The sequence below is a fragment of the Pseudopipra pipra genome, chromosome W (assembly GCF_036250125.1).
Source record: "Pseudopipra pipra isolate bDixPip1 chromosome W, bDixPip1.hap1, whole genome shotgun sequence".
NCBI lineage: Eukaryota > Metazoa > Chordata > Aves > Passeriformes > Pipridae > Pseudopipra > Pseudopipra pipra.
This window is the reverse complement of record NC_087580.1, coordinates 36,056,861-36,084,767: the sequence shown is the minus strand read 5'-3', so window position 1 is coordinate 36,084,767 and position 27,907 is coordinate 36,056,861. Positions and strand designations below refer to the sequence as shown.

The following is a 27,907-nucleotide window of genomic DNA, read 5'->3' as shown; positions in this document are numbered from 1 at the left end:
TCCAACAGCAGCTCCATGCCCCAGTTCCTTCTCCTGGCATTCGCAGACAGGCGGGAGCTGCAGCTCCTGCACTTCTGGCTCTTCCTGGCCATCTCCCTGGCTGCCCTCCTGGCCAACGGCCTCATCCTCAGCGCCATAGCCTGTGACCACCACCTGCACACCCCCATGGGCTTCTTCCTGCTCAACCTCTCCCTCACAGACCTGGGCTGCATCTGCACCACTGTCCCCAAAGCCATGCACAGTTCCCTCTGGGACACCACAACCATCTCCTACACAGGATGTGCTGCACAGGTCTTTTCCTTTTTATTCTTCATCTCAGCAGAGTATTCCCTCCTCACCATCATGTGCTACGACCGCTACGTTGCCATCTGCAAACCCCTGCACTACGGGACCCTCCTGGGCAGCAGAGCTTGTGCCCACATGGCAGCAGCTGCCTGGGCCACTGGATTTCTCACTGCTCTGCTGCACACAGCCAATACATTTTCTCTGCCCCTGTGCCAGGGCAATGCCCTGGGCCAGTTCTTCTGTGAAACCCCACACATCCTCAAGCTCTCCTGCTCACACTCAGGCTACCTCAGGGAAATTGGGCTCATTGTGATTAGTGCCTGTTTAGTGTTTGGTTGTTTTGTTTTCATTGTTTTCTCCTATGTGCAGATCTTCAGGGCTGTGCTGAGGATCCCCTCTCAGCAGGGACGGCACAAAGCCTTTTCCACCTGCCTCCCTCACCTGGCCGTGGTCTCCCTGTTTCTCAGCACTGTCTTGTTTTCCTACCTGAAGCCCCCCTCCATATCCTCTCCATCCCTGGATCTGGTCCTGTCAGTTCTGTACTCAGTGGTTTCTCCAGCACTGAACCCCCTCATCTACAGCCTGAGGAACCAGGAGCTCAAGGAAGCCATAAGGAAAATGATGACTGGATGTTTTTTAGGAGCAATAAACTGCATCTTTTCTTCTGCAGAACACTCATTGTGTAACACATTTTGAGTACAGCTTGCCTTCTAAAGCTTTTGATAGTGGTGGGGGGCTTTTCTTTTTTGTTCATCTGTTAATGTTAATAACGCTGACATTTTATTCTTCATCCCATATAATTCACTCCCTACCTCTTTTTTTTTCACCCACAAAATGTACTAATCAGGAATCATACTCTGTGTGCATTCAAGCAAAATAAAAGCTTGTGCAGCAAGGTATTTGTCAAACATCCTCCCTGTGTTAGTTTGTACATGAGGAATCACAATCTGAGTGTAAGAAAGGACACAAATTTTTTCCCTGATCTTTTTCCAAGACCTCCCCTGAAGCTGGAGGACATTTCCATGTTTGTAGATCTGGAGGGGAAAAGAGTCCTAGCACTGCCAGGGAGCCCCAGAACTGGGTCTGTTCAGAGCTGTTCTCTTTGCACTCCCACCCTCTCCTTTCCTGTCCGTGCCCAAGGCCTGAGTGCTCTGGCAGCTCAGTCACTGTCCTGCTGTGGGTCAGGCCTGTGAGCACAGGCAGGGACAGGCCCTGGGCACTGCTGGGACAGGGCTGGGCTCCACAACAGCAGTTCCAGCAGCAAAGGGGTTCCCCTCCAGGCACTTCCTGAGGGCTGAGGTCTTTTCCCAACATTGGTATTGAGAAGAAGTCCAAGGAATAGACTCTCCAAAGTCTTGTTGCTTTGCTTGTTTGTCCATGGAGACAGTGCAGGGAGGTCAGGGACCCACTGGGGTCGCAGGGACTGAGGGCTGGTTCAGATGTTGTGTGTGGGTGGCCGATGGCCAATGGAGGTGACAAATGATCTCCAAGTCACCTGCCTGGGGCTCTGCAGCTTGTGAGGGCTCTGATGGCAGGTGAGGACTTGTCTGTAGGAACTCAGGAAGTGCAGGAGAGCACAGAGGATCTGCAGGGACAGCCCGTCCCATCCAGTCAGCAGGGAATGGAGCCCTGGAGCAGAATCCTGCCCAGGGTGGAGTCACCCAGAGATAAAGTACTAAATCTTGCTGTGAAGTGGCAAACAGAGCTCTGCAAGCCCAGGGGACACAGCAGGTACAGAGAAAACTCTTGCAAGTGACTTGTGTTCCCCTCAGTGAACTTTTACAGGTCGATCAAGAGCAGCCCCCAAAGCCATGTCCCAGCTCTGGAACAAGGCAGGGCCCCTCTGAGCCACCTCCATGGCCACACAGGAGCATCTGTGGGAGGTGGTCAGTGGCAGGGAGCACCATCAGCTGGCTCTGCCTCCCAGCTTGTCCAGCACAGCCAAAGGCTCTGAGATGTCTCAGGGTTCCTTTGGTTCTATGAGGCCCTGCAGGGTCACAGTGGCCCCTTGGTTCCATGACGTTCCAAAAGGTCTCAGGGTTTCTTTTCTTCCATGAGGCCCCACATGTCAAAATGGCCCCTTGGTTCCACCAGATTTCAGTGTCCCTGTGTTCCTTTGTTTCCACAGGGCCCTGCAGTGGCACAATGGATGTTTTGTTCCATCAGCTTCCAAAATGTCTCAGCGTTCCTTTTGTTCCATGAGGCCCCATCTGTCCCTTGGTTCCATGAGATTCCACAGTTTCCCTGTGTTCTTTTGGTTCCATAAGGCCTTGTTGTGTCACAACTGCCCCTTGATTCCATGAAGTCCTACAGTGTCCCTGGATTCCTTTTCTTCTATGAGGTTCCTCAGTATCACAATGGCCTCTTTATGTCATGAAATTCCACTGTGTCCCAGGGTTTCTTTGTTTCCAAGAGGTCCTGCAGTGCCATAATGGCCTCCTGATTCCATGGATTTCTGCAGTGTCACAATGGCCCCTTTATTTCATGAGGTTCCCAATGTCCCTGGGTTCCTTTGGCTCCAGGAGGCCCTGGAGTATCCCAGTGACCTCTTGATTCCATAGGTTTCCCAAGTGTCACAATGGCCCTGGAGGGCCCAGAGCAGGCCCAATGTGCTGGCAGAGGAACGGGAGGTGATCTATATCTGCTCAGCTCTGGAGTGACCCCCAGGAGAAGGGCCTGGGCTCTGGGAGGGATGTCCTGTGGCACAGGGGCTCAGGATCCAAGTTAATAAGGCCAAGTGCACATGGCAACAGCCAGAGCTGGTGCAGAGACATCAGGGAGGGTCTAGAAATGCTGCTGGGAGGGGGTGGGAAAGCAGGAGGGGTGTGTGCAGCCTGCAAGGCCAGAGCAGCAGCAGGGCCAGGGCAGGACAGCCTGCAGGAGAGATGGCCAAGGGCTCTGGCAGGGCTGCAAGGCCCAAAGGCACCCAGGCCTTTGTCCCCTTGCCTCTGCCAGCTGCCTCTGCCACTCAGGCCACCACAAGCAGCTTTCCTGGCAGGTTCTGCCCTTGGTTTCTGCCTCGCCCCTCCCTCAGGAGCCTGGCAGGGGTTGCCCAGTTTTGGGCCTTGGTTGTTGCTCCCCCTCCCATCCCAGTGCCCCCCAAACAGCCCTGAGCCAGCCGGGAGGGACAGGATCTGCTGGGCCAGGGCCTGGGGCTCAGGCCTTGGCCTTTGTGCTCCACAAAACCAAGGCAGGCTTTGCTCAGCATTGCAGGGGCCTGCCCAGAGCCTTTGTCTGCCTGCACTCCTGGCCTCCAAGGAGCTGCTCCAAGGAGTCCCTGGGGAGGCTTTGGCAGTGCCTGCCCTCAGTGGGGCCCAGCAATGCTTCAAGGCACTTGGAGTTTGGCTTCTGACTTCTTCAGCAGCTGCTTCAATCTTCTCTCAGTACCTCAGGATCATGGGCTGGGCTGCAAACACACTGTGGGGCTCATTAAAATGCAGAAATCCCTCAGGATCTCTTTGTCTTCCTTTAATTGTCTTCAAGGCAATTTCAAAACAAGTCTTCAAAATTTGTATTTTTTTTTTTTAGTTCAATTATGGATATTTTTTAAATCAGGGAGGAGGTGATAAAAGTGTTCTTCAAGTGATCTTGATGCTGAGTGTCTCCTCAGGAGATCCACACTGACCCTGGATGACCAACCTTGCTCCTCACCCCCCAACCTCACCAGTTCTGACATGGCCCATCTTGGACTGACAGCTGATGCAAGTCCAAACACACTGTGGGACCCATTAAAACACTGAAAAACAAGTTATTTCCCTTCCTTTCATTGTCTTCAAGACTTCTACAGCTAATTGGAGTTGTTTTGTAGTTGAGTTAATGAAGAAGATTTTAAAGTGGAAGTCAGGAAAAATATATATTTTTTGATGAAAGGGAATGATTTACAGATCCTTGGGATGCAAGAGGGTCAGGGCACAAAAGATTTTGATCCAAAGATAAGGGGGCAAAAGAGATTAGCAGTACTTAGTCATTGACCAACTGAACAATTATCAACTGGTTCAATAGCATTTGCTACAATTTTAACAGTGACCGAATTACAGATTCACAATAACAACATTCATCATCATCATGGCCAGGCTTCGCAAACGAAGATTTAGGAAGGCTCTATCCACATTTATTACAGGCACGTTGGTGGTTAATGAGGCCAATACGAGATAGACATAACGGATTGCAAAAGGCACAGCAGAAAGACTCCTTAGGTGGTATATTCTGCAAGACACAGTTCTTTCTGCGTTGTCTTTTCTCCTCAAGGGTGATCCTGCGTGCGTTCTCAAAAGCATCAGCAGTGTTATAGATGGTGTGTCTCCAGGCCTCCCGACTGGAGGTCAGAGTAGACCAGTGATGGTGATCAATATGGCCAAGGTTGAGATGTTGTTTCAGGGAGTCCTTGTATCTTCTCTTTGGGGCTCCTTTCTTGCAGCAGCCAGTGGCAAGTTCACCACAGAGCAAGATCTTAGGGAGGCAGTGGTTGGTCCTTCATCCTGGAGACGTGCCCTGCCCAGCACAGCTGTGTTCTCAGCAACATGGCCTCAATACTTGTGACTGCTGCTTGTTCTAGAACAGATGCATTGGTCACATAATCTGACCAGTGGATGTTTAGGATTGTGCAAAGGCAGCGTTGATGGAAGCGTTCTAGGAGACGCAGGTGGTGGTGGTAGATGACCCATGATTCAGATCCGTATAATAGAGTAGACACCACTATGGTTCTGTAAACACTGATCTTTGTACTTTTCTTCAAGTGTTTATTACGCCAAACTCTTTTATGAAGCTTTCCAAAAGCTCTCTATGCCTTTGCTAACCTGTTGTCTATCTCTCGGTCAATCTCACCATCCGAAGAGATGAGGCTGCCCAGGTAATTAAACTGCTGAACTGGTTTGAGCACTGATTGGCCAATGGTGATATGGGGATGAAGGAAGACTTCCTGAGGTGCAGGTTGATGGAGAACCTCTGTCTTCTTTAAGCTGACTTCCAGCCCAAAGAGCTCAGCAGCGTCTGCAAAGCAGGATGTTAAACACTGCAGAGCTGCTTCTGTGTGTGCAACAAGGGCAGCGTCATCAGCATAAAGCAGCTCCCGGACAAGATGGTTTAAGGTCTTGGTGTGGGCCTTCAGTCGCCTTAGGTTGAAAAGGCTTCCATCAGTACGATATCGAATGTAGATACCGTCCTGATCATCGAGGTCTGCCGTGGCCCTTTGGAGCATCATGCTGAAAAAGACTGTGAATAGGGTTGGAGCGAGAACGCAGCCTTGTTTCACACCACTGGTTATTAGAAAGGGCTCAGAAAGTTCATCGCCATATCTGACTTGGCCGTGCTGATCCTCATGGAGTGAGATGATCATTTTAAGGAACTTCGAGGGACAACCTAAACATTCCAAAATCTGCCACAGACCTTTTCTGCTCACAGTACCAAAAGCCTTGGTGAGGTCGACAAAGGTTACATAGAGACTTTTGTTCTGTTCCCTACACTTCTCTTGCAGTTGTCTGAGAAAAAACACCATGTCTGTGGTGCTCCTGTTGGCTCTGAAACCACACTGACTTTCAGGTAGCATTCCTTCTGCTATAGCAGGTATTAGTCTGCTATATTAGGCAAGAGTATTCTTGCCAGGATTTTGCCAGCAATGGAGAGCAGAGTAATACCAGGGTAATGTGAGCAGTCTGATTTAGTACTTTTCTTCTTATACAAAGTGATGATGACTGCATCTCGAAGGCCTGATGGTAGTTCGCCTGGTTCCCAACAGTGCACCACAAACTCATGAAATTTAGCATGGAGTGCAAGGCCCCCACGTTTCCAGACTTTGGGTGGAATTCCATCAACCCCAGCTGCCTTGTCGATTTTCACCTGCTGTATGGCCTTAAGGGTTTCTCCTAAAGTGGGGGCAGTATCCAATTCATATTTCACTGGTTGTTGTGTGATGGACTGAATTGCTGAGTCTTGGACTACACAGTTGGTGCTGAAAAGAGTCTGAAAGTGTTCAGACCATCGATTCAGAATGGAGGTTTTATCTGTTAGAAGCGTTTGCCCATCAGCACTGAGTAGAGGGCTTTGGGCTTAGTATGTAGGCCCGTATGCTGAATAAAGGATTTTCTTCTTGTGTATACATATATATACACACACACTGAACAGAATGAAAATTGGAACCAAAAATGAAGTTGAAGTCTACTCAACTGTTGGTCATAAAGTGGAATTAAGTTTAGGAGAAAACATAACCTAATTAGGAGGTTATGAAAGGCACATTAGTATGTGCTGGAAAAGTAATTTTTATATATGAAAACTATTTTATGCTTTATATTATCTGTATAATACACAGTCTTACACAAACAAACCAAGGATGTGCATGAAGTTCACACTAAAGCTCTGTACTATATTTATTGCTCTCTGTGATCAGTGCTGCATTCAGGTTACATTTGACCTGCAGATGTAATGGAACCTCAGCAGAGTACAGAGTACAAGTGAGCAAGAAAATAATGATCTTGGGGTGGCAAAGAGGTTTCTCTACATTGCTTTTCTGTGATGAAGAAATCACTGTCCCAGACAAATCTTTGCAGGTGACAGGCTTGAAAAGGAAACACCTTCACAGCCAGAGCCAGGAGATCAGAAACCTTGCAAAATTCAACTGCAGCCAATGTGGAGGAATCTGACTTAGTCTTGGTATAAATATGACTAATACTCCTCTTCCTTTAGCAGATGCACTAATTCATTTCTATAACCTGCAGCCTCCCCCAAAGTGCAGAAACTCCACAAGTGAAATTTGTTGAAGCTGAACATCAGATGAAAAGCTTCAGGCCTCTTCCAGCACGATTTCATCAGCTCTGCCTCCTCAAGAAGTCAGGAAAAAAAAATACAGCTACATGAAAAGTAAATGAGCAGCTTTTTCTTACTCTGAAACCAGAAAATAATGACATGAAACCCAGATCAAATGCAGCACTATCACTTGTCTTTCCAAATACCAGCATTAATTCTCTCTCTCACAGCTCCCAGAGACTTGTCATCCTGATTATCTTCCCCATGCCCTTGGGGGCATTTTTGGAGCCAATTTACACCTCTAATACTTTTTTCTCTCCTGGAGAGAGAACTGATTTTGCCTGCACATTGTAATCCTTTCAGAAGAACTTTTCCCTTTCCCCCCTAGTTTTCCTCACTTGTTGTTATTACTTTTTTCCCCCTAAGTTTAAAAATTAAAGCCTTTGCTCTGAAAGAGGGCGAAGGAAGAATGAAGAAGCTTCAAACCAAGGAGAAAAGCCTTAAAATCCGAATTTCTGTGAACAGCACAACAAGTCTCCTCCTGCATTAATGCCGCCTCACGAAATGGCAACGGCCTCTGCAGGCAGCTGCCTAAAAACACCCATGGCTCCTCAGGAAAACAGAAATGCAATTGTTATATTTTTTTTCCCCCCCTAAAGATTTAATTTTTCTCTCTTCACATTCAGCCCCTCGGTGACTCCTGAGAGCCCTCTGCAAAGCCATAAACTGACTCTTGGAGGAGCTTTTGGACACCCCTGGGATCCTCCCCCGCGCTGCCGTGGGGCTCGTGGGTGTGTGAGGGGCTGAGGGGTCGAGCGCCTGGACACTGATAAATAAATATCGGCACGCAGGGATACGGGCCCGCCCCCGCCGCGCTGCGCAAACGGCGCAGGGATACGCAAACGGCGTAAGATGGCGCCGCTGGCGGCAATGGAGCGGCGCTACGCAAACGGCGTAAGGGGGCAACGGTAATGGTAGAGGAGGAAGTTACGTAAGTTGCGTAAGACTACGCAAATGGTGCAAGGTCACTGCCCTCAGCGCTACGCAAATGGCGGAAGGACCCCGGTGGCTTCCTAAGGGCTTGCGGAACCTTTCCCGGTTCATCCTAGTCCTCTCCAAAGGGCTCCCAGTCCCTTCCTAAGGGCTCCCAGTCCATCCCAGTCCGCCCCAGTCCGCTCCTAACGCCGCTGCCCTCAGCTACGCAAACGGCGTAAGGGGCTCTGCCGTTGCCCACAGCCCTACGCAAATGGCGTAAGGGGCTCTGCCGTTGCCCACAGCCCTACGCAAATGGCGTAAGAGGCTCTGCCGTTGCCCACAGCCCTACGCAAATGGCGTAAGGGGCCGCCGGTAACAGCAAGGGAGGGGAGCTACGTAAACTGCGTAATGCTACGCAACTGGCGTAAGCGCCCTGCTCTCAGCGCTACGCAAATGGCGGAAAAGCCCCGGTTCCTTCCTCGGGGCTCCCAGTTTATCCCAGTGCCTCCCAGTCCTTTCCTAAAGGCTCCCCGTTCATCCCAGCTATCGCCGCGTTCTCGCGCTTCCAGAATTTTCTCCCTCCTCTTCCCAAATATAAAGGGACTTTCTGTGCTGAACACCGAGCCGGGAGCACTGACGAGCTCGGCGCAGGGGCCGTGTGGTATTTGGTTTCTCTACAGTTCGTGTTTTTATAATGAAGGGGGAAGGGAAGGAAGGGAGCCGCTCCTACCAGCACGTCAATAATCTGTTGCAAAGGACTGGAGCTCTCAGACTCAATTAGTCCTCCAGTGAACCATTTAGCTGCTGAAATAAATCCAGTCCCAGGCACGGAATCAGCAGGATTCGAGACAGAAAAGCCCGTGTGGGTACTCAGGGCATTGAGCTCGTGCGGATTCGTGCACAGGTGCAACTTGGTACATTTTAGTACTGAGTGCTTTTGATACACAAACTGGCCACCGAAACTCCCTCGGATCACAGTGTGCAAAGTTGGGACAGCTTTATCCAGAACACATAGACCACACAATTTCTCAAAGCTGGATCAGAATCTGTGCCAGCCTGTGGTGGAACCATGAAAGCCACCCACAGGAGTTGCATTTCCCATTCGGATATCAGGTGGGGACAAGTCCCTGCCACAGGAATGGAAAATCCATGGTGGGGTGGGAAGGGCCAAGATGCTGCCCTGGCAGAGAAGGGTGGATGTGCCACTGCAACATCTCCCAGCAACGCTGCTGTGGGTGAAAGAACACCATTAAGGTGGGACAAAGTCTAGGAAAGCAACTGCAGAGTCTGTCTCCTCTAAATGTGATGTCTCCCTCATCCAGACACAAAGCCATGCTTTGGACCTCCCTGCACCAGTCTTGGATTTCCAGCTCCTTAACTGCATCAGAACAAGACCAAAAAATTACTTCTTTTTATATTCTTGTAGTGAGTTGGCCCTGGCCAGATATCAGGTACCCACTAAAGCCGCTTTCTCTCTCCCTCTGCAACTGGGCAGAGAAGAGAGAAAAAAAGAAACAAAACAGCTAAGGATTCATAAGTAGAGATAAGAGCTGGGAGAGGTCAGTGACTGATCACCTTCATGGGCAAAACAGACTCCAAGTGGGAATAGTACTTAAATTTATTACTAACAGGATAAGAGCCAAAGAGTGAGAAATAAAAGTCTTAAAAACACCTTCCCCCCACCCCTCTTTTTATGTTCTCCCTCCTCCCCCTCAGCGGTGCAGGGGGACGGGAATGGGGGTCACTGTCAGTTGTTTCTGCCACTGCTCAGGGAGAGGAGTTGGAGTTCTTTCCCTGCTCCCATGGGGTCCCTCCCACGGGAGACAGTCCTTGATGGACCTCTCTGGTCCATCCCTCGGGCAGCAGCTCTTCCCAACCTGCTGTCCCGTGGGTCACTCCTCCATGGGGTCAGTCCTTCACGGATGAGCTGTACTGGTGTGGGTCCCCCACAGGGGCCACGAGTCCTGCCCAGGAAAAGCCTGCTCCAGCCTGGGCTTCCCTCTCCACAGGCTGCAGGTCCCTGCCAGGACCCTGCTCCATCCTGGGCCTGCCACGGGGTCACAGCCTCCTTCCTGCATCCACCTGCTGCAGCGTGGGAGCCTCCATGGGCTGCAGGGGGGTCTCTGCACCCCGATGGTCCCCCACGGGCTGCAGGGGGGGTCTCTGCACCCCGATGCTCCCCTATGGGCTGCAGGGGGGTCTCTGCACCCCGATGCTCCCCCATGGCCTGCAGGGGGGTCTCTGCACCCCGATGGTCCCCCACGGGCTGCAGGGGGGTCTCTGCACTCCGATGCTCCCCCATGGCCTGCAGGGGGGTCTCTGCACCCCGATGCTCCCCTATGGGCTGCAGGGGGGGTCTCTGCACCCCGATGGTCCCCCAGGGGCTGCAGGGGGGTCTCTGCACCCCGATGCTCCCCCAGGGGCTGCAGGGGCACAGTTGCCCCACCCTGCTCTGCCCCACGGTCTACAGGGCCTGAGCTCCAGCACCTGGAGTACATCCTGCCCCTCCTCCTGCACTGCCCTTGGGGTCTGCAGTGCTGTTCCCATGGTCTCACTCCGCTCTTCCCTGGCTGGAATTCTTTCTTTTTCTTAAATATGTTATCCCAGAGGTGTTACTGTCACTCCTGACTGGCCTGGCCTTGGCCAGCAGCAGGAATTCTGTCCTGGAGCCACTGGCATTGGCTCCACGGGACAGGGGAAGCTTCTGGCAGCTTCTAACAGAAGCCAGCCCTGTAGCCCCCCCGCTACCAAAACCCAGCCACAGAAACCCACTGCACCCAGTTACTTCCACTTGCCCCAGGATGGTTCCAGTTTCCATCAGGATGATCCCAGTCACTCCCAGTCACTTCCAGTTTATGCCAGTTGCCTCCAGCATGCACCCTGTCACTCCCAGTTACTTCCAGTTGCTTCCAGCAGGATCCCAGTTGCTCCAAGGATGTTCCCAGTTGCCTTCCAGCATGGTCCCACTGGCTCCCAAATCCCCCCTGTGTAGTTCCAGTCACTCCCAGTTTGATCCTGGTCCCTTGCAGTCACTCCCACTGTGATTCCAGTATGGTGCTGGTCACTCCCACTATGATCCCAGTCACTCCCAGTCACTCCTAATAGGATCCCAGTTGCCCCCAAGGTGGTCCCAGTTGCTCCCAGTCACTCCCCCAGGACGGTTCCTTTCACTCTCAGGGACTCCCAGTCTGAGTCCAGTATGGCCCCAGTCACTTCCAGTCACTCCCTGGAGGATGCCATTTGCCTTTTGCATGGTCCCAGTTGCTCCCAGTATGATCCCAGTATGAGTCCAGTCACCCCCAGTATGATCCCAGTAACTTCCAGACACTTCCAATATGAAGCCAGTTTGATCCCACTCATCCCCAGCATGGCTGCAGTCCCTCTCACACACTCCCAGTATTATTGCAGTCACTCCCAGTAAGACCCCACTAGGGGCCCAGCTGCTCTCAGTATGACCCCAGTACAACCTGATTAGGGGCCCAGTTGCTCCCAGTATGATCCCAGCCACCCCCAGCGTGGTTTCAGTTGCTCCATTTCACCCCTACTATGGTTCCAGTCACTCCCAGAATGATCCCAGTCTCTCCTAGTAGGATCCAAGTTACCCCCCAAGTTACCCCTGCATGGGCCCAGTTGCTCCCAGTCACCCCACTGTAGTTCCAGTCTCTCCCAGTCCGTCCCAGTATGACTCCAGTATGATCCCAGCGGCACCCTGTATGGTGGCACTCACACCCAGGATGAAACCAGACATTCCCTGTCACCCCCAGGATAAAACCATTTGCCCCCAGCAGGGTCCCACTTGCTCCCAGTCACCCCACTAGAGTTCCAGTCTTTCCCAGTAGGATCCCTGTCACTCCCAGTCTCTCCCAGTATATCCCAGCTGACCTCAGCATGCTCCCAGTCACTCCCAGTACACTCCCAGGCAGTCCCAGTATGATCCCAGTCACTCCTGGTCTCTCCCAGTATATCCCAGTTGCCTCCAGTGTGGTCCCATTCACTCCTGAATGCTCCCAGTAGCTTCCAGCATGATCCCAGTTGCTCGCAGCCACTCCCAGTCACCCCCAGTGGGGTCCTAGTGCCTCCCAGTATGATCCCAGTCAATTCCAGTGTGATCCCACTTGCTCCCAGTATATCCCAGTTGTGCCAACATGGTCCCAACTGCCCTCAGAATGCTCCCAGTCACTCCCAGTATGACCCCAGCCACCTTCAATGTGGGCCCAGTTGCTCCCAGTATGATCCCAGGGTTGCCCAGCATGGTCCCAGTTGCTCCCCCTTCCTCCCAGTGGGATCCTAGTAGCTCCCAGTTGCCCCTAGCATAGAACCAGTTGCTCCCAGTATGATCCTAGTCTGATCCCAGTATGATCTCAGTACAATCATAATTGCCACCAGTATGATACCAGTGACTTCCAGACACTTCCAGTATGAAGCCAGTTTGATCCCACTCATCTCCAGTATGGCTGCAGTCCCTCTCACACACTCCCAGTAGTATTGCAGTCACTCCCAGTATGATCCCAGTATGACTCCAATAGGAGCCCAGCTGCTCCCAGTATGATCCCAGTTGCCCCCAGCGTGGTTCCAGTTGCTCCCAGTCATCCCTACTATGGTTCCAGTCACTCCCAGCCACTCCCAGTATATCCCAGATGCCTCCACCATGCTGTCAGGTGCTCCCAGTATGATTCCTGTGGCCCCTGTCACCCCCTTTTCTCTCCCCACAGAGCTCCTGAGCCGGCGGCGGCCGCAGCCCCTCCCTGGGGCTTCGGGCCCAGCCTGGACCCCCCCCCATCCCCGTGAGTATTTTGGGGGGGTTGTGTGTCCCCCCTCCCCTGCTGTCACTCTGCCTCTGCCCGGCTGCTCCCAGTGATCCCAGGAAAGCTTCCCAGTTCTCCCCAGTCCTGGTTATTGGGGGGCAGTGGGGGAGGGGCTTGGGGGAATCCCAAGGGGTGGAGCCGAGTTTGGGGGGGCAGAACCAGCCCCAGGATGGATTGGGAATGGGGACCCCCCTGTGTTCCCCCTGTGTCAAGCCACTCTGGGAGGGTCTTGGTGGGGCACCTGCCCCTTAAAAGGCACCCAGCTCACCCCAAAAGGTGCTGGGACCCCCCTTAATCTCCCCATGGGCCCCGGAGAACCCCCCAAACATATTCAGAGCCCACCCAGGATCCCACCTAACCCCTTTTTTGGGGTGCTGGGACCCCAAACTGAGTTGGAGGAAGCTGGGGATTGGGGGATGATGTGGAAGATGTGAGAGGAGGGAAAAATGGGGGTTGGGACCCCCAGAGTAATCCGGGGGTGGGGCCTGTGGATTGAGGGGACTTTGGAAAAGTGGGAGGAACAGGGAGAAGGGTGGAAAAGGGAGGGTGGTCTGGTGGGTCGGATGGTCCTATGAGGGTCTTTGGGCACGGGTGTTGGCAAAGGGGGATGGCCCCCTGAGCTCCCAACTTCCTGTGGGGTGCTGGGGGCTGCTGGATCCAATCTCAGCCTTGGATTATGCCAACAGTTTCAGTTTAGAGGAATTACAGAAGTGTGACTGAACCATTTAGGTCCCCCAGGTTTTAATGATGGCAAATCAGATCTATTGATAGAAATCAATTTATTTAGGGTTACAAATGATCAGACAAAAGATCTTCATTACAGTTATTTACTGTACAATAGAAGCACTAAAACTACCAGGAGTACAGGATAAGATAGGACAGTGCTCTACACTAAAGCAATTGTTGAAGCAATTCTACTCAAGCTGGCACAAAAGCAATAATTCTTAATTAGAGATGGATGGAACTCCCTCAGACCAACGTTCATGGGGAGATCTCTGCTCTCAACCTCCAGCAGTGACCCTGGGGGGGTCCCCAGCTAAGGCAGGAATCTGCACACACACCCCCACGAAGGGTTCTGTTGGAAGAAGCTGCCCCTGGGAAAGGGGACTGGCCCTTTCTGGTAGAAACCTCAGTCCGCTCAAGTGCAAAGGGCCGCTATGACCCCCCCCAAAGGACAAGACAGTTGGGGAAGGAAAGAGGGGCTTGGCTAACAGAGATCAAAGATTTCATGAGGTAAAACCAGGTTCAGTTCAGGCTGAGGGCGCTGCGGCACCGCCCGTGCGAACATTCCTGACGGGAGCGCGGCGGGCGGAGGGCGGAGGGGGGGGGGGGGGGAGCTCTCTAAAGGCGGTGCGCGCGCAGAGCGCCGTGGTTGCTTCCGGGAAGCAAAGATGGCGCTGGCTCCGTGCTGCACTGTGAGCTGGCGGGGCCTGCGGGAGAGCGGGGCTCCGGGGATCCCCCCGGGGGCTGCGGGGAGCGCGGGTGTGGGTGGAAAGGCTGGAGGGCTCGGGAGGGTTTAGCCGAGGGGTTCGGGGGTTCCCGAAGGGCAGAGCGCGAGGCCTGGAAGCCGCGGAGGGGGTGGGGGGCTGATCGAGCGCCCTGGCTGCACTGCGCAGGCGCGCCGGCGGAGTACTCATGAGGAAACTGCAACTCCCATGAGGCTGTGCGCGATCCGCCATTACTTTTCCCACCACAGCGCCCTTGCCGGCCTGGTGGACCGACCCCAGGGAACTGGGATCCCAGTGACCCCCCCGAACCCCAGAGACCCCCAACACTCAGCACACAGAGACCCCACAGGGAGGGGGGCCCGGGGGTCCCCTAAAGCCCAGCAGTGGGGTTCAGGGGATCTTCCAGGCCCCAAGGGAGGGGTCCTAGGGATGCTCCCCAAATCCGGGGGAGGAGATGTACCACATCTGGGTAAGGGGATCCCAGTGCCCCCGGTATATCCCAGTGACCTCCCAGTGACCCTCAGTACAGCCCAGTAACCCCCTCAGTGACCAGCCAGTGTGTCCCAGTGACTCCCACTGCCCCCCAGTATGGCCCAGTGATCCTGCAGTGAGCACCCAGTAATCCCCAGTATGGCCGAGTAACCTGCCAGTGTCCCCCCGTGTGTCCTGGTAATCCCCCAGTAACTCCCCAGTCCTTCTCAGTGCCCTCCCAGCATTCTTCAGTTCCCCCCAGTCCCTCCCAGTGCTCCCTGGTTTCCCCCAGTGTGTCCCAGTATCCCACAGTAATCACCCAGTGCCCCTCAGAGCCCCTCAGCTGTCCCCAACATATTCCCAGATGCCTTTGGCCTTTCTGTGAGTGTGTGTGTGGGGGGGGGGGTGTTTTTGGGGTCAGTGTCCAGGGTGGTCCTGGGGTGAGATGCAGAATTTGGGACATCAGGGATGGGGTTTGGAGACAGTTGGGAGGGATTTGTGGACAAGGGAATTGGGGGTGCCAAGGGGGAATTGGGGCCGTGGGGAGGCCCTGCGAGAAATGGAGACACCAGGGGGGTCTTGAGGTGTTAAGGAGGGAACTGGGGACACCAAGAGGGTCTTGGGGACACCAGGGGGGTCTCAGGGTTGGGTTTAACACCGAACTGCAGCATCGCAAGCTGGTGGTGCTGACCCTCCTCTCCCCCCAGGGCCCCATTAGCCCCCTCAAATATCCCCCAACACCCCTTTAAATTTAATCCTCTCCTCCTACAGATCCCTTTGACCCCCCAGTGCCCCCAAGACCTTTTAATTCCCCCAAATGCACCCAAAGGCCCCCAAAACCCCCAAATTCCAATCAAACACCCCCAGATCCCCCCAAATCTCCCCCAGCCCCCCCTCAAATCCCTTCCAACCCCCTCAAAGAGGGATCACCCAGCACCCTGGGACAAGAACACAGTGGGCTGTACTGGGGGTACTGGGCTGTACTGGGAGGGCACTGGGGGGGCTCAGGTGTCCCAGGACAGAGTGGCCCAGCTCCAGGAGAGATCTGGGGAGCAGTGAGGAGGTACTGGTCTGTCCTGGTCTGTACTGGTCAGTACTGGTCTGTACCCCCAATCCCCAAAGCCCCTCCCCAGCTCCTCCAGCCCCTCCCAGGCCCCTGACTTGGTCCTGCTGCCCCTTGAGCATCTTCAGCAGATGCAGAACCAGGCATTTCATCAGCAAATGTGCAGCTGACCCCAAGCTGGGGGTGTGTTGATGTGCTGGAAGGCAGGAGGGCTCTGGAGCACAAGTGGTGTGAGGAGAGGCTGAGGGAGCTGGGGGTGTTGAGGCTGGAGAAGAGGAGGCTCAGGGGAGACCTCCTGACTGTCTGCAAGTCCCTGCCAGGAGGTTGGAGCCAGGTGGGGGTGGGGCTGTTCTGCCAGGAAGCAGCAGTAGGACAAGAGGGCTGGGTCTTGAGCTGTGCCAGGGGAGGTTTAGTTTGGATATTGGGAAGGAATTTTTTGCTGAGAGAGTAATGAGGCCTTGGAATGGGCTGGGCAGGGAGGGGGTGGAGTCCCCGTCCCTGGAGGTGTTGAAGGTGAGAGTGGATGTGGCCTCAGTGCCATGGTCTGGGAAGCACGGCGGGGTTGGATCCGGGGTTGGACTTGATGATCTTGGAGGTCTTTTCCAACCCCGCTGATTCTGTGATTCTCTGATTGCCATTCCTGTGGCAGCACATGCTTGAGGCTCTATCCCCAGGGTGATAGAGATGTCTGTCCATATGTATCTCCAAGGTTAGTCTGTAAATGTGTGGTGTTAGAAAAGCAGGCTGAGTTCTGGGCTGGTTGTAGAAGGAGAAAGACGCCCAGAGGCCAGTGCAAGCAGGCAGCCCTCAGCTTGCACCTGATGTCCCCTCCCTGCAGGTTCCTATCCTTGAGCCCAGGCCCTGAGGTGAGGCTGAGAATAAGTGCAAGGCAGAGGTGCTGCTGAGGAAGGAGAGCCCCGTGGTGGGAAAAAACAGATGAAGCTGTGAATGCCCATCCCTGAGCAGGTGCTGTGTCCATCCCCTGTGTGCCAGGTGAGCTGGGGCTTTGCTGCAGAGCTGCGGGCACTGATTTGAGCGTCTCCAAGTGCTGAGATGGTGGGCACCCAGGAACACAAACTGTGCCTGGCCACGGAACCTGCAAGGAGGAGCAGAGAGAGCCCTGTCAGTGTGGGGGTCCAGGTTGTCCCTGTGCCTTCCCCTGCAGGCCCTGTCTGTCCCTGCTGGGCCCCTGTCCATCCCCATCAGGTCCCTGCCCGTCCCCCCCAGGCTGAGCTCCCCCCAGGAAGTGCCGTGGAGCTGAAGCTGCTGCCATCCCCCCCCTGCAGCCACTGCCCCAGCCAAGGGAGCAGCAAAGGCAGGGCCAGGAGCAGAGGCAGCAGCAGGGGAGCCCTGGGGGGACCGGGAAGGTCTTGTGTGGGTCAGGAAAGAGGCGCTGGGCACGAGGCCGGGGCTGTGCTGAGCAGGCCCAGCCCTCACATCCCCCCAGCCAACGCCGGCTGCCCGGGGGGCTTGGGAGGGACCCCCAGCCCGTGTGCCCCACACTGAGCTGGCAGAGAGAGAGCCAAGGGGCAGGGCCACGGGCAGGGCCACGGGTGAGGGACAGGCAGGGCCATTGCAGGGCCACGGTGAGGGCACAGCCTGTGGCAGCAGAGCTGCCCAGGGCCGGGGGCAGCTGGGGGTGTTGGTACCAGGCAGTGGTGGGGCCGAGCAGAGCACGAGGCCTCTTGCAGACCCCTGGAGCAGCCTCCCACTTGCCAGCCCCACCCTGGTGGGGTGACACTTTATCCTCCCTACAGGACACTTCCCCCAAACTCTTTAGAGGGCATTTTGTGTCTCTTCCTGGTTGCTGATTCCTTCTGGGGGCCTGAGGGAGCCTCTGCAACCCCATCCATGGCCACAATCTCCTCTCCAGAGGAGAGGAGACTGACTGCAGACTTTGCAGAGAAATTTGTATCCCTAAGTGCTGATCTATCTTTGGGACCCAAGGGATCCTCTGCCATTCCATCCATGCAGCAGGAGTCACCCTCCTGCCTTTGACTCCCTGCAGAGGAACAAGTGCCCTCTCTCTGTTTGGGAGAAGCCAGATGCTGCCCCTGGGCCATCAGAAGTGGTGCTGAAGCCTCTTTCAGCCCAGCTCGCGGTGCAGTTTTCTCATCCCCTCACCGAGTGCCCGCTCCCCCAGTCGGCACTGACCAACCACGGTGTTTGGCACACGTGGTTTGGTGGTTTGGAGAAACAGCCCCGAACTAGTAGGGGGCCAGAGAACCTCGAGGAAAAGCCCTGGAGAGTTTTAAGCTACACTACAGTAATACAGCTTTTGATTAACATATAGCAACTCAATCAAGTCCCCATGAAATGACCTCACTTCCCTCATCCTCCCAATTAAACACCTTTTTCTGAGCTGAATCTTCATATTTTGGAGTATTTTTTGGCTGAATCTTAACTTTTTGCAGTTTAGGGGGAGGGGTTCATCCTTCTGTTTCTGAGGGGTTTTTTGCCTGAATCTCGGTGGTTTGGGTTTTTCTGGGTTGAATCTTGGTGTTTTGGAGGTTTTTATGATCACAGGATGCCCGGTGAGTTCTAGAGATGGACTTGGGCAGGAGGAACCCCCAAGCCAATGCGCTCAGCCCTTGTTTTCCCCCCATCAGGATTTGTCCTTCCCAAAGCTTGGGCGGATGGAGGAGGAGGCTGCGAGGAAGAGGAAGATGCCTTGGGCCCCCCAGGCAGGTGAGGAGGAAGTCAGTGTCCCTTTGGGCGGGTGTTGTGCTGGCTCTGTCAGCCGAGCATGGCCCCGGCTGCAGGACAACCCCGCTGGCGCCGCCGTCCTGCCGGGGCCGGAGTTGGGGGGATGTCCTTGGCCTTCCCTGTGGGCCGGAGGCAAATCCCCTGCCTGTCCTTCTTGCTTCCTGCCCCAGGCCCCGAGCTGAGGACGGAGAGCCCGGAGGACAAATCCCCCCGTGAGACCCTGGTGGGAGAGGCCGTTTTGAAGGGCTCCCCGGCGCAGGAAGGCAGCGGGGAGGAAAAGGGCCGGAGATCCCCCCCCAGGAGGGGCTCCAAAGCCATCCCAGGGTGCTCTGAGGAGGAAAGAGCCAGCCTGTGCCGGGAAGGTGGCCGGACCTTGAGCCAGAGCTCTGACCTGGTGGTCCCTGGTCAGCCTCCCAGCAGGGAGAAGCCTTTCAGGTGCTTGGAATGTGGGAACAGCTTCAGGAAGAGCACCCAGCTCCTCACCCACCAGCACATCCACACTGGGGAACGGCCCTTTACGTGTGGGGATTGTGGAAAGAGCTTCAGTGACAGCTCCACCCTCCACACCCACCAACGCATCCACACTGGGGAACGGCCCTACACGTGTGGGGAATGTGGGAAGAGCTTCAGTCAGAGCTCCAATCTCTGCACCCACCAGCGCATCCACACTGGGGAACGACCGTACAAGTGCTCGGAATGTGGGAAGAGGTTTCAGACCAGCTCACATCTCCTCCAGCACGAGCGGACACACACGGATGAGAGGCCCTTCCGCTGCACCGACTGCGGGAAGGGCTTCAACCGGAACGGCAACCTCGTCACCCACCGGCGCATCCACACCGGGGAGAGGCCCTACAAGTGTGGGGAGTGTGGGAAGACCTTCCCCCACAGCTGTACCTTGACCTCACACCAACGGACCCACCAGTAAGGGAAGCCCTACCAGTGCCCCGACTGTGGGAAGACCTTCGGCCGCTGCTTCCACCCCGAATGAAGCCCCTGATGGTGAGGCAACCCCTGGAGTCCAGTGACTGTCAGTCCATCCCTTTCGACCACAAAGGGCCAGTCCCCTTTCACAGGGGCAGCTTCTTCAAACAGAGCCCTTTTTGGAGGGGTGTGTGGAGATTCCTGCCTTGGCTGGGAACCCCCAAGGTCACTGCTGGAGGCTGAGAGCAGAGATCTCCCCCCGAGCGTTGGTCTGGGGGAGTTGCATCCATCTCTAATTAAGAATTATTGCTTTTGTGCCAGCTTTAGTAGAATTGCTTCAACAATTGCTTTAGTGTAGAGCCCTGTCCTATCTTATCCTGTACTCCTGGTAGTTTTAGTGTGTATTTTGTGCACTAATTGTGATGAAGATCTTTTGTCTGATCATTTGTATCTCTAAATAAATTTGTTTCTATCAATAGATCTGATTTGCCATCATTAAAACCTGGGGGACCAAAGTGATTCAGTCACACCTCTGTAATTCCTCTAATCTGAAACTGTTGCCATGATCCAAGGCTGAGATTGGATCCAGCAGCCCCCAGCACACCACAGGAACTTGGAAGCTCAAGGCCTGCCCCCCGTTTCCTAGCCCCCTTATACCCAAAGGCCCCCATGGGACTGTGGGACCTGCCAGACTATCCCTCCTTTACCACCTTTTTCCTGTTCCTCCCACTTTCCCATTGTCCCCTCAATCCCCCATTTCCCCCCTGAACACTTTTGGGGTCCCAACCCCCACTTTTTGCCCCCTCTCCTGTGGGTACTGAAGGAGAAAATGAGGCTGCACACACAGAGTTCCATTGCGGGATTTGTCCACCCATCTTTCCGGTGTCCCCCTTTCATTGGGGTTCCTTTGGAAACAGCGCCTGGCCTTTGTCTTTTAGTCCACTTGAATTCCCAGCATGGCCCCAAAGCAGGGCCCTGATCCCACACATTCCCCTCCCCTCTTGTGCTGGCTGTGTTCAGCCACCAGAGAAAAACACAGGCTGCCATGCAGAGCGTTCCAAGTGGTTTCCACTTTGGCAAACAGCACTCTCTGGATGGAAAACACCAGTCAAGGCCAAAACACTCCTTTTGGATCCTCATTAACTGAATGCAACTGCTGCTGCCTTATGTTGTTCCCACAGAAATTCTCAGGGTTCCTTTGCTTCCAGGAGGCCCCACATGTCACAATGGCCCCTTGATTCCATGAGCTTCCCCAGTCTCCAAAGGTTCCTTTAGTTCCATGAGGCCCTGCAGTCCCAAAATGCCCTTTGGATTCTCAGAGATCTCCCACTGTCCCAGGGTCCCTTGTGCTTCAGAAGGAGCTGCAGTGGGACAGTGGCCCCTTGGTTCCGTGAGCTCTGCAGTGTTCCAGGAATCCTTGGGTTCCAGGAGAGCCTGCAGTTTCACAAGGAGCACTTGAATGCAGGAGGTTCTGCAGGGTCCCAATGGCCCCTGGATTCTGGGAGTTTCAGAAATATCTCAGGGCTGAGAAAACTGGGATTGTTCAGGCAGGAGAAGAGCAGGCTCTGGGGTGATCTAATTGTGGTCTTCCAGTGCCTGAAGGGAGCCAACAAGAAACATGGAGAGAGACTTTGGACAAGGGCCTGGACTGACAGGAGAAGGGGCAGTGGCTTCACACGGATAGAGGGAAGGGTTGGAGGAGATAGTAGGAAAGAATTCTTTCTTATGAGAGTATTGAGATGATCTTGAAGGCCCCTCCCAAGCCAAAGCATTCCATGATTGTGGGGCTGGTGGGTGAGGTGGTGGTTGGAGCCGTCTGGGGCACAGGGACCCAAAATGAGGGAGTTTTCCATTGTGGGGGAAGGAAGGAGGGGGCAGCAGAACTGACCCCTTGGACACCTGGCAGGCAGGCTTTGGCTGGAAGCTGGTGATGGGGAGCTGAGTGAAGCCCCCACAATGCAGGAGGAAATGGTCAGTGACCTGCTCTGCCAGTGAGACCCCCCCAAGTGCCTGGGCCCACATGGGATGCAGCCAAGAGTCCTGAGGGAGCTGGAGAAAGAGCTGGCCAAGCCACTCTCACTCATTCCCCAGCAGTGCTGCACAACTGCACAAGTCCCAGCTGACTGGCAACAAGCACATGGGATGCCCATGCACAGGAAGGGCCAAAGGGAGGATCTGGGAAACTCCTGGCCTGTCCCATTGACCTCAGGACCAGGGAAGTCCATGCTGGAGATCCTCCTCAGTGCCATCCCATGGCAGGGGCAGGACAACCAGGGGATCAGGCCCAGCCAGCGTGGGGTTGGGAAAGGCAGGTCCTGCCTGACCAACCTCATCTCCTTCTCTGACAAAGGACCCGCTCAGCAGCTGAGGGAAAGGCTGGGGATGTGTCTCTGTGGAATTCCAGAAAGCCTTTGGCACCATCTCCCCCAGCATCTCCTGCACAAACTGGCTGCTCATGGCTTGCCTGGGGAACTGTTTGCTGGGTGACAAAGTGTCTGATGGCCCAGGGAGTGGTGGGGAATGGAAGGAAATCCAGGTGGGGCCGGTCACTAGTGGGGTTCCCAAGGGCTCAGGGTTGGGGCTGCTCCTGTTTAACATCGTTCTGGGTGACCTGGGCCAGAGGATCGAGTGCCCCCTCAGGAAAGTTGTGGACAACACCATGTTGGGTTTGAGTGTGGATGTGCTGGAGGGCAGGAAGGCTCTGCAGAGGGATCTGGATCAATAAGGCTGGATCAATAAGGCCAAGTGTCAGGGCCTGCCCTTGGGTCCCAACAACCCCCTGGAATGCTCCAGGCTGGGGGCAGAGGGGCTGGAGAGCTGCTCAGCAGGAAGGGACATGGCAACCATCGTACATTCCCATTGCTATTGTCGGTTGCCATGGCAACCCTCAGACATTCTCTTTGCTATGGTCAGTTACCATGGCAACCACCATACATTCTCATTGCCACTGTCAATCACCATGGCAACCATCACACATTTCTATTGCTATCGTTGGTTTCCATGGCAACCCTCAGACATTCCCATTAGTAAGTTCGGTTACCATGGCAACCATCACAAGTTCCCATTGCTACGGTCAGTTACCATGGCAACCACCATACATTTCCATCGCTATGGTCATTTACTATGGTAACCTCTTGGTTCCTCTTGGACAGAAGCAGATGCAGATGAGCCTCCCTGTTGTCCACCAGCCTGGCAGCTGTGCTCTAAAGGCCTGTGTGACAAGGGGTGTCTTGAGCAAGACCCTGCACAAACCTCTGGGACTCTTTGCATCCTGTCATGGTGCTTTTCCAGTGAATTCCAGGGTTATCAAAGACAACTGGAATGGGCTCTTTGTCTCACTCCACAAAGTCAACCAAACCACTCTCTCCTCTGACCCTCACCCACAAAAGTTCACCAAATTTGTTCATCCCCTAGAGCAGCTCCACAGCTCCAAGAAGTTCCTTCCCGCTGAGGACACCTCTCTCCTGCTCTTTCTCTCCTGTGTCTCCTTGGCCTTCTCTCCCAACCCATCACAGCCCTGCAACCTGGGAACTGTCTCAGCAGGCCTGGGCTATTATTGCCAGTGGCGGTCTGAAAAATAAAAACTAGACACGATCCCAGTATGGGGAAACTGGAATAGTTTATTGAACACGAGAACACTATTTTAAAGGCATCTGGGGCTGTATGTTAATGAAGGGGACAACCTATGTTAATTGGGGAGTTACACAAATTTTTACTGCAATTTCCAAATAGTTAATTTTTCTTCTAGTAGGATTACATGGGGGACAGAGGGATTACAGGGGTTTAGACATGGTTTGATACAATCATCTCAAAAGTCCTTTCTGATTTCTGCTGGAGCCAAGCTTGATCCATGAGGTAGAACTTTAACAGGTCTTGTGAGAAGGGTCCAGCTCCTTCAGATCACGAGGTTTTTGTCAGCCCTTGTTTTCCAAGGTTTGTGATTCAGATTTATCGAGTTTCCTTTTGCTGAGAACTGGGTTTTGTCCCCTTCATCTCCGGCTTTTTTATTTTCTAACTGAAAAAGAAAAGCTCGGGAAAAACTTTGATTGATCATTCGTTGAATACAAGAGAGTAAACAAGGAACACATAATAAAATGCAAAGAAACACAAAAATTCCGAAAAATACTATAATGAGTATTTTCTTAAACCCTGCACCGATATTAAAGGCATCTAACCAATCAAACAAACTACTAATTTCGCTTTCATTATTTTCTTTTAGTTGATTCGCTAAAGTTTTTAACTTATCAATACTTTTGTGAATAGATTCTGAGTGGTCACTCAAATTCATGCAACACAACCCTTCAAAATCTTTGCAGCCGTGACCATGAGCTAGTAACAGAAAGTCTATGGCTGCTCTATTCTGTAAGGTAGCTTGTCTCACAGAGCTAATATCTGTAAGCAAGTCTTCCAGGGCTGAGCTGGTGGCATTAGCTTCTTTTGCTAGCCAGCATCCCATCTTGTCAAGCGCACTTAACGCGTGACCAGCTCCTATGCCTGGAATTAAAAAACTTCCAAAAAATCTCTGTGCGTGGTTCCAAAATATGATTTCAGAATCATAGTCTGCCTTAAACCCATGTGTATCAAAATCTTGCTTGTTAAAGGAGCGTTTAAGGCGTTTACTGAGTGAAGGGCTCTTAGAAGGCAAGGGGGTTTTTACTGGATTAAACAGAGCAAGTTTACCTAAGGTACATGGTCCCCCTTCAGCCTTGCTAGGAATGCCTTTCCACACTCTTTCTCCACAAATTAGAAATAAATCATCAGGAAGTCCGATTGGAAAAGGTTTTGATTTGATGTTCACTGCATTAAGGTGGTGCTTACACCAAAAACTTTCATTGTGGTATACACTAGTGGGAGACACATCTAAATTCCCTGGATCGTGTGAGTGTGGATTTTCGGGGTAAAAATAGAAGCACAGGGGGGCAGTTAAGCTGCCCATGATATCTAATTCCTGAGGCTCTACAGTTAACTTTGTAAAATAATTTTGATATGGCCCTTTGGGCTGACCACGGTCTGTGCTGTATTTTTCGAAACAATCATCTATTGGCATATTATGAGTTTCTGGGTGTGCACACGGGGGGTGATGCTTTTTCAGAAAAGCATTCCATTCTCCGCTGGAGAGTGGAATTCCTACCAGACAGGTCCGAAATGGGTTTGTCGGGGTAACAACTGACAGGCACAGGGTGTCAGTTCCTGTGGCTTTTGCTAAGGTAGTCCAAACGTTTTTTCTGCTGGAGGTTAGCCATTTGGGTGGGACTGGAGCAGGAGGTGGCATTCTCGCAGGCATTCCGGTGGTCAGGAGGACGATGCCAGAGATGGTCGTATAAAACGTGAGGGGATCCATCTCGGTCCACGATCTGTTAAAACACAACCATACCCTTTTCCCCATGTTATCAAGGGACAAGGACCTTGCCACTGGCCTGAAAATGGATCTTTAAACATTACATTGGGTTTTGAATTTTCAGGCATGTGTGCAGGTATAAAATGTCGCTGTACTGGAGTAGAGTTTTCTGTCATTCTATTTAAAAAATTAAGTACATACAAAGCTTTATTTAAGCAATCTTGGGGAGCTAACCCTGTACTCCCCCTTTTCTGTTTTTTTAACATGTCTTTGAGAGTGCGGTGAGCTCGTTCTATTATTGCTTGGCCTGTTGGGGAATGAGGGATTCCTGTTACATGTTCAATTCCCCATAATGCAAAGAAATCTTTGGTCTGTTTTGACACATAAGAAGGCGCGTTGTCCGTTTTGATTTGTTTTGGCACACCCATATGTGCAAATGCAGTTAAAAAATGTCTCCGGACATCTCGACTTTTTTCACCAGAGTACGCTGTGGCTGTCATAAATCCTGAAAACGTGTCAATAGAAACATGCACGTATTTTAATTTACCAAATGATGATATATGTGTAACATCTGTTTGCCAGAGCTGGAGAGATTCTAAACCTCTGGGATTTACTCCTTCTGAGGTCAAAGGTGTGATCATCTGGCAATCTGGGCAAGAAGCTATAATCGCTCGGGCTTGTTCCATTGTGAGGTCAAATTGTTTTTTCAGAGCCTTCGCGTTTTGGTGAAAAAAGTCATGTGATAGTTTAGCTTGTTCTAAACGTTGAGGGACTATTACTGGTCCAGCTAACAGGTCAGCACGTCGATTTCCTTCTGCTATTGGGCCTGGCAAAGAGGTGTGAGACCGAATATGCATAATGAAGAACGGGGATTCCCTGTTATGAACAACATACACCAACTGTTTAAACAGAAAAAACAAAGTTTCATTAGTAATGTCTTTCAAGTATGAGTATTCCACTCTTTGCACAATTCCCACAACGTACTGGGAGTCTGAAACTATATTCAAAGGTCCTGTAAACAAGGAAAGAGCCCGAACAACTGCGGACAACTCGACAATTTGCGGTGAACCCTGAATTTTGTGAATGTCTTGTTGCCACTGGCCATCCTTTTGCCAAACTATTACAGCATTACCTGTCTTTCCCGACCCGTCTGTAAAGACGGTTTGGGCATCCTGAAGTGGAACTGGAGACCAATGCGTTCTCAGCTTCAAGGGAATTTGGTTGAGCCTCTGTAAGAAGGCACAAGCTGGCAAATGAATATTTAATTGGCCGTGATAATCAATTAAGGCTATTTGAAAATCCAAACTGAGTGTCTGCAATTGTTCTAAATGCTCTGTAGTTAAAGGCAAATAAACCGTTTCGGGATCAGTGCCCGTGAGTTCACAGCATCTAACTCGACCCTTATAACATAACTTAGAAATCATTTCTGGCAGTGTGGTAACTGTCCTTGAAAACTGGTGAGGTAAAAAAACCCATTCCCATAAACAAAATGCAGTGTTGTTCTGGTACAGCTGACCTATCAGCCCGTAGGGCTGTCGGGGTCCTTTTATGATGACAAGTGTCACAGGTTCCTTTTAAAGGCGTCGATGTCCCTGTTGTGAATTTAATTTTTGTTCCACAATGTGCAGAGCTGCGCTGGCTTCTGGAGTCAGCTGTCGAGGTGATGTCAGGTCCGGATCTCCCTTCAGTAAGTCAAACAGTGGGTGCAGTTCATCTGTGGAGATTCCTAGGAGAGATCTAAACCAATTAAGCGTACCCAAAAGCTGCTGTAAATCATTGAGGGTTTTTACCGATGTGGAGATGGACACACGTTGAGGCTGTATAGATGTTTCTGTGATTTTCCAACCCAGGTAATGCCAAGGAGATTCCTGTTGAATTTTCTCTGGAGCCACTTCTAGTCCATGATCCTTGACTGCCTTAATTGTGGCTTTCAGAGCTTGTTGCATTAAGTCTGTGTTAGCTGCACACACTAAGATGTCATCGATGTAATGGTAAATAAGTACCTCTGAATATTGTAAGCGAACTGGAGACAGGGCATTTGCTACATAAAGCTGACATAAAGAAGGTGAATTTTTCATACCCTGAGGCAAAACATTCCAGTGATATCGTGCATATGGTTCGCTGGCATTTAGAGATGGCACAGAAAAGGCAAACCTCTCTGCATCTCTGGGATGCAGGGGAATTGTGAAAAAACAGTCCTTTAAATCAATTATGGTTAAAGGCCAGTTCTGTGGCAGCATTGCTGGGGATGGGAGGCCAGGCTGTAACGTTCCCATTGGTTCGATAACCTCATTGATGCGTCTTAAATCATGAAGTAAACGCCAACTCCCACTTCGTTTTTGGATCACAAAAACTGGGAAATTCCACGGACTTGTTGTTGGAGAAATGTGTCCGCTTTGAAGCTGCTCTTTTACCAGAATTTGAAGTTGCAGCAATTTATCTCTGGGTAGAGGCCACTTGGAACCCAGATGGGGGTGTGTGTTTTCCATTTGAGGGCTGGAATTAGCTGCCTTTCAGCGGCCATTAGGACAAATTTGAACTGAGCCCGATTCCCCACTGTCCAAGGGCGTCTCTACCCCACAGTGTAACTGGAAGGTTTAAAATGAAGGGTCTTACCGTTGCTGAACGACCTTCAGGTCCTGTGATAACCACTGGATGTAGGCTCTGTTTCGGCAAGACAACTCCAGCCACCCCTTTGATACTTGCGTTCGGCAAAACAAGAGGCCATGTGGCTGGCCACTGCTGCTCAGAGATCACTGTGGCGTCCGCACCGGTATCTGCAAGGCCCCTGAGTAAAACTGTCTCTTTGCGAACAGAGTGGAAAACTGAGCATCGGAGGATTGGCCGATCTGTGGATAGAGTCTGTGACCAGTTAATAAAGTTTTCAGGGACCAACTGGTCTCCTGTGGAGCCAAAGCCTTGATCTCCCCTTTGTCTGTTGCTCCAGCCCGGGGGGTGTGCGTGTATTAGGATCAATTGCGCAATTCGCGTTCCTTTACTAATACAGGCAGGCGGCGAGGGGGTCCAAAGCATTACTTTAATTTCTCCTTTAAAATCTGAATCTATGACTCCCGGTAAAACGAAAACCCCGCATGCAGAGGCTGAGGAACGACCGATTAAGAGAGCACTGCATCCGTTTCCTGGTGGCCCCTGTACC

General features: G+C 52.5%; 1 protein-coding gene and 1 pseudogene across 1 annotated transcript; one reads left to right on the top strand and one right to left on the bottom strand.

The window, feature by feature from the left end:
• The window catches only part of LOC135405244 (zinc finger protein 208-like), a 328,696-nt pseudogene that overhangs the window by 142,447 nt on the left and 158,342 nt on the right, over positions 1–27,907 (bottom strand).
• LOC135404642 (zinc finger protein 235-like) lies at positions 332–19,416 on the top strand. Its single transcript, XM_064639375.1, has 2 exons — positions 332–843; positions 18,901–19,416. Exons 1-2 carry the CDS (start codon positions 343–345, stop codon positions 19,414–19,416), a joined length of 1,017 nt encoding a protein of 338 aa, XP_064495445.1. The 5' UTR covers positions 332–342.

Excerpts from the sequence above, each read along its gene's own strand:
- LOC135404642 (XM_064639375.1), top strand. The coding sequence starts at position 343 with ATGTGCTACGACCGCTACGTTGCCATCTGCAAACCCCTGCACTACGGG. Across the intron at positions 844-18,900 it reads TGTACTCAGTGGTTTCTCCA|CCTCCCAGCAGGGAGAAGCC; the intron begins GCACTGAACCCC and ends GTCCCTGGTCAG.